General features: G+C 52.0%; 1 protein-coding gene across 4 annotated transcripts; it reads right to left on the reverse strand.

The window, feature by feature from the left end:
- Positions 1-814: 814 nt before the first annotated feature.
- On the reverse strand, positions 815-5636 carry Dbndd2 (dysbindin domain containing 2). 4 transcript variants are annotated; one of them, XM_076849212.2, is made up of 4 exons: positions 5562-5636; positions 3196-3342; positions 2871-3008; positions 815-1485 (listed from the first exon to the last, which is right to left on the reverse strand). In XM_076849212.2, the coding sequence occupies exons 2-4, from the start codon at positions 3332-3334 to the stop codon at positions 1280-1282; spliced, it is 483 nt and encodes a 160-aa protein (XP_076705327.1). In that variant the 5' UTR covers positions 3335-3342; positions 5562-5636; the 3' UTR covers positions 815-1279. The 4 variants fall into 4 exon arrangements, with proteins under 4 accessions (XP_076705327.1, XP_076705329.1, XP_076705326.1 ...); XM_076849214.2 differs by lacking the exon at positions 5562-5636 and adding an exon at positions 4888-5171; XM_076849211.2 differs by lacking the exon at positions 5562-5636 and adding an exon at positions 4957-5038.
- Positions 5637-5898: the final 262 nt, after the last annotated feature.

A 5898-nucleotide genomic window follows, 5' to 3' on the forward strand; every position in this document is an offset into this window, starting at 1 on the left:
CCCTCTAGACCTTTGTATTTTTTGAGACAGGGTCTAAGTTGCCCAGTCTGGCCTCATTCTTGAAATCTTCCTGCCTCAGCATCCCAAGCTGGGATTATAGGCACACACAACACAACTGGTACCTTTGTCAATCTTTCCCTTTCCCATTTTGTCTTCAAATCCAACAATTTAGCCAAACCAAATGCTTTTCAGGTCCTCAAGGATACATTCTCCCCATTTAAAGTCTCTACAAGCTGCTCCTGCTGCTTGCCTAGCCCTTGCCCCTGCCTGGCCTAATTCCTAAGCATCCTTCACATCTCTGCTAAAACCTCAACTCTTCAATTATCAACCAAGTTAGGTTAAAATGCTTCTATTTTCTGTTACCAGAGTAGTACTTCATCTTGCTACTTAATACACTGTGAATTTTCCCTTCTGTGTCCATGAAGGCAGAGATATAGCTTGTCTTGCTCAGAACTGCATTCCACACACCTAGCAGGTATTCAATCAATATTTCTTAAAAAAAAAAATAGGGTTGCTAGACATGGTGGCGCACATCTATAATCCCAGAAGCTTGAGAAGCAGAGGCAGGAGGATCCCAAGTTCAAAGCCAGCCTCAGCAATTTAGTGAGGCACTAAGCAACTCAGTGAGACCCTGTCTGTAATAAAATACAAAATAGGGCTGGGGATATGGTGGAGTGCCCCTGAGTTCAATCCCTGGTACCCGGCCCCTCCCCCCCAAAATGGAGTCAATGAGTGATGGGGATATGATGTTGGTGAGAAAGTAGACATAGAGTGGGTTGGATATCTCTATGATGTGAAAAATGAAGTGGAATGGTTGGTATATTATTTTTGTTTATTATTTATACTGTGTCTTGTTCCAAAAAGGATGTAAGGAGGCAGGATAACTGGCGTTCCACCTCATATGGAGTGCTAAGGAGTTCACATCCACTTAGAGACACTGGTTCAGGAGGCTCTACTGGAAAACTACAGGATAATTTGAGGGAGGGAGGAGTGCTAAGAAAAGCAATAGCATCTTGTCCTTCCTCATCTTCCAACTCCCCATATTTAAAAGTCCTACCTCAGAAGTAAGCCAAAAACTGGTGGAAGGGTTGCAGCGGGAAAAGGTTAGCAGAAAAGCAGGAGAGGGTTAACGCTCAGAGAGGTACACTATCCCACCATCCTCCCCTCCTTTTGGTGCTGACTGTAAGCGTAGCGTCTGGTCTTCTGAAGAGCTCTGGCTGGGCCTAGGGTCCCACTTGGAGAATAGCCAGCTTGGTCAGTCTGCAGCAGGGGGCCGCTGCTAGCTACAGGTTCCAGGCTCTGCTCCTCTATCACCCCCATCTTCCTCCTCATCAGACTGTGCCAAGGGTGTATCTGCTCCACCATCACTTGGATTTGGACTATGCAGGTTGGTGGAAGAGTCAGAAGACAAGGAGGAGGTCCGGGATGTAGTCCTATCTGGCGCCGGCAATGGCAGGCTCAGCTCCTCTAGATGGTCATCCACCCCTGCCCAGAGAGAAGAACTGGTTAGAACCACAAATGGTTTCAGAGGACTCTTAAGAGCTATTTGGCCAGAGAAACTGAACCCCAGAGAGGGCAGGTACTTGTCCAAAATCATCTGCCAGTCTGGTGAAGAACCAGGATTAGGACCTTCATCTCCTGGCTCCCAGGTCCTTCCACATCATTACACCGTGTCTGGGCTTGAGTCAGGTCAGTTAATGAAAGAGTTCAAGTTCTATGTACATCATTCACTTGGACAAGTCACTTTCCCTCCTAAGGACTCTACTCTTCCTATGTAAAAATAAATAAACAAACAAACAAACAAACAAATAAATAAATAAATAAAGGGGGGAGGTTACCTACATTCCAAAAAGGTTTTGAGAATAAAACCTGAGAATGCTTAAACAATACCTGGTATAGCAGGCCATCAGGGAACAGGAGCAGGTTTAAATAAGAGAGTATCTTAAAGTTAAGCACACTGGCCGTGGAATCAGGTGATCCTTTTTTCCACTTTCTGGCTACAGTGTAACTGAACTTCTCTGAGCCTTATTTCCTTCTTATAAAATGGAGTATTGCCAGGTGCAGTGGCTGAGGTAGGAAAATGGTGTGTTCAAAACCAGCCTTAGCAACTTAGCAAGGCCCTAAGCAACTTGTGAGACCCTGTCACTAAATAAAATATAAAAAGGGCTGGGGATGTGGCTCAGTGGTTAGGCACCCTGGTTTCAATCCCTAGTACCCCACGCCCCCAAATGGAGACTATTTCCATTCTTCTGGGGGAAGGAAGGAAGGAAGGAATGGGGGGGAGGGAGGGAGGGAGGGAGGGAAGGAAGAAGGGAGAAAGGGAGAAAGAGAGAAAGAGAGAAAGAGAGAGAGAGAGAGAAAGAAAGAAAGAAAGAGAGAGAGAGAGAAAGAGAGAAAGAGAGAGAAAGAAAGAAAGAAAGAAAGAAAGAAAGAGAAAGAGAGAAAGAAAGAAAATAAATGGAGATTATATACCTGCCCTGATAGGAAATTTTAAGTATTGAAATAACTTATATATAAAGGATGTTACCACAGTATTAGGAACCTAGTAAAGTGCTCAGTAAATAATGACTAAAATCACTAGTCTAATTAAAAATTATATTTTTACATTATTTTTATTGCAGTAATTACATTAGTTTCACAAATACAAAATTAAAAAAGCTAAGGAGGTTGGCCAATCCTAGAATTTTGGCCTAGGAATTTATAACCCAGTTTCCCCTCAGGGTCAACTTCCTTAAAATCAGAACTGAAAGCTATTTCACTGGCAGACACCCACTTCCAGTCCCTACTTGAATTCTTCCCCAGTTCAGCTGTGCAGCCTCAATATTCAGCTCCAGTAAACTGGTTCCCAAGTCCCTAAAGCAGAGGCATACCAGAAGTCTGGGGCGTTGGTGGAGGATCTTCACAAGGCAAGAACACATCTGTTCCATCCTGATCCCCGAGATCAATAAGTTCTACTTGCTCCAGTGTGTCTACATTCACTTCCATGGATGAGATACTACCTATGGGGGCTATGGATCAAAAAGGGGATAAGTCAGGAGGACCTAGGATGAAGCTGACAGGATGCTCAGAGTTACCCATCAGATTACAAGTTCATCCAGCTAAGAACACAAGAGGGATATGGCCCCAGAGATGCAGGACCCCCTGGACACCCTCCTCACACTACCCCAAAACTGCACCTCAGGACATGGAACTTACGCCTCTGTGACTCAAGATGCAGGTGGGACAGAGGGAAGACAAATTCTGTCTCTGGCTGTAAAATGTCCTCGAAGAATTTCTGCCTCTCCCGAAGGCGGAGCTGTTGCCGCTCCAGGGCTGCCCGAGGATTTGGGTCCATGTCAGCCCCTGGAAAGATAATAAGCAAGACAAGTACAGCTGTGAAGTTGAGAAAAACAACAGTGGGACCTGGGCCTCAGGAACCCCACAGCAGCCAGCATCCCAGCAGTGGGGTTTCTGGTTCCAGCTGGACGACTCTGGCCTCAGCTACTCTTTCCCCTGCTCTGAAACAAAGTCCTTCCTACAAGCTTCAAGTCCTATGTAGAGGCAGAGCTTGCCCCAGCTCTACAAAGGGGATGCCAGTTCCAGGCACCAGAAAAGGCTCTCTGTATTCAGGGAAGGCAGCCAAAGGCCAACTCTCATAGTATGCCCTTCTGACTGGGTTGGGGAGGCTAGTCCAGCCCAAATGATATTTTCTCCATTTAATAGACCCAAGTCCCTTCAGAAGGCCAGGGAAGAGGATAGGATGGAGATGGTAGGGTAGAAGGTCCTCTTCCACTAGTGCAACCCCTCTTCTCTCCCCTCTTTACTTAAACACGCACACATCGTCCCCATCACCTCCAAACTCTTGCTTTGAAGTCACCTATCTTTCAGACTTGGATGCCCTAAGGAAAATATCTTTCGCAGTCTCCCCATCTGAAAAGGTACAGTGGTCCTACCTTCCTGAAAACACGGCTTGTGAAGGTGAGCTATTTAGAGAACCACCATCTTGTCTATGAACTCCAACAGTTCTTTATTTGTTCCCCTCTTCTGACACATCTCACCATCTTATCTCCCTACTGGCCAATGAGTAGGAATTGGAAAGGCAGATCGTGGGTCCAATTCAGGCCAGGCCTCTTGACTCCCAGGGCTGAGAGCTTTCCAGAATACCAAAAGTTCCAGGCCAGTCCAGACCCTGTGCATTCACTTCCATTCATTCAATCTCATTCCTAGCATTCTGCTCTGAACCCATCACCAGGGCAGGGTAGTTTCCAGCTTGGGACTACATCCGCATCCGCATCCTCCACGGCCATCTCATCTGGACTCAGTCTATCCCAGGCTCGGGCCTGCTCCAAAGGCTCTGGGGCCAGCCCAAGACAGATCCAAACCCGAGCAGGCCAGGGAGTGCTACGACGGGGAGCCAGTGTGGCCGCGATTCGATTCGGCCACGGAGAAGGGAGGCGCTGACGCCGATTCCTGGGAAAGGCTCTTAGAGCTGCCGCCCAGGTCACAACGCTAAAAATATCCAGGGCCCCTGGGGCCGTCTGCGCTTGCAGGGGGGAAGGGGAGGGAGAAACCCAGGGGGAACTGACAGGACGGGGGCTCCGGGACGCCCCCTCTCTTTCCCCTCCCCCTGACCCCATTGCTTTCACCAGATTGAACGGGCTGCCCACCTGGGGCCACAGAGCCGTGACTGGAGCAAGGGAGTTGTTTACGCGACCACAGGTGCTGGGGAAAGAGTGAAGAGATTTGGGGCAGGAGGCTGCCAGGGGACCAGGCAGGAGCAGTGAAATGGAGAACTCCCTCTCTGTCTCAGCCCCACCCGCACTAGAGTAAGCAGAAGAAGAATTCCCCAAAAAGGGACACGCCGCGTCCGCGGGGGGAAGGGAGGGGTCAAAGGAGGGCGCTACCCACCCCCGGCACTTCCACTGGTGCTCGGGTCCCCTCCGTTGTCCCTGGAGTCACCTGCGCCCACCGCCCTACCTGCAGCGCCCGGCGCCCCCGCTGACTCAGTCTGTCTTCTCCAGCTAGGCGGCGGCGGCGGGGGCGTGGGAGCGAGCCGCGCCGGCCGGGGTGGGGCTGCGCCTCCGGGTCTCCCCGGGGACCGACAGCCCTGGGAGCCGGGAACGAGGAAGAGGCGGGAGGCGGAAGTGGGGGAGGGGCAGCGGCGGGCACACTCGCTCTGCGCTCGCCCGGCGGCCGGAGGCAGCTCCGTGGAGCGCGACTACTCGCACTTGCAGGGCCGGCAGAAAGTTACCGGCACGCATCCTTCCTCCCTCCTACCAGCCGCACTCCTCCGCGCACCACCTCGCCACCGACGCCGCGCACGATCTGCGCCAGCTGCACTGCTCTTGCGGCGCCCCCGCCCAACGCAGACCCGCAGCGGGCACCCGCGCCGGCTCCCTGCCCACGCATCTTGTGCTCTCCGACTCCCGGGCAGCGCCCACGCAACCACTACGCGCACGCACCCGTTCCCCAACTCGCGGCACCCTCAGCCGCACTTGCCACGCTTATGCGCGCACTTGTCGGGCCGGCGCACGCTGAAGAACGCAGGATGGGGACCTGCAGAAGGGGGTAGGGGCACTGACCCTGTGCAGCCCAGTGAGGCAGGTGCGTCGCAGGGGACGAGCCCCTGACCCGGGAATTCACCCTGTTGCCCCTGATTCCTGGTTTCCGGAGAAGGCAGAGCCGCCGCCCTAGCTACCAGTTCATTGGGTGGGGTGGACCCGGGATTGGGCGGATCAGGCCTGGAGGGGGTGTGCAGCTGTGCCGCGCCCCTAGACGCCGGCAAAGAGCCAACACCTCCTCGGTGCTAAGGGGGTTGCTGGACCTCCGGTTTGGCAGGAATGGAGGTGCCAGGAGGAAACTGCGGGCGGAGGAAAAATGCTTTCCCCCTTCGCAGCACATCCCGGCTCAGAGGAGTGC

The sequence above is a fragment of the Callospermophilus lateralis genome, chromosome 3 (genome assembly GCF_048772815.1).
Source record: "Callospermophilus lateralis isolate mCalLat2 chromosome 3, mCalLat2.hap1, whole genome shotgun sequence".
NCBI classification, from domain to species: Eukaryota; Metazoa; Chordata; class Mammalia; order Rodentia; family Sciuridae; genus Callospermophilus; species Callospermophilus lateralis.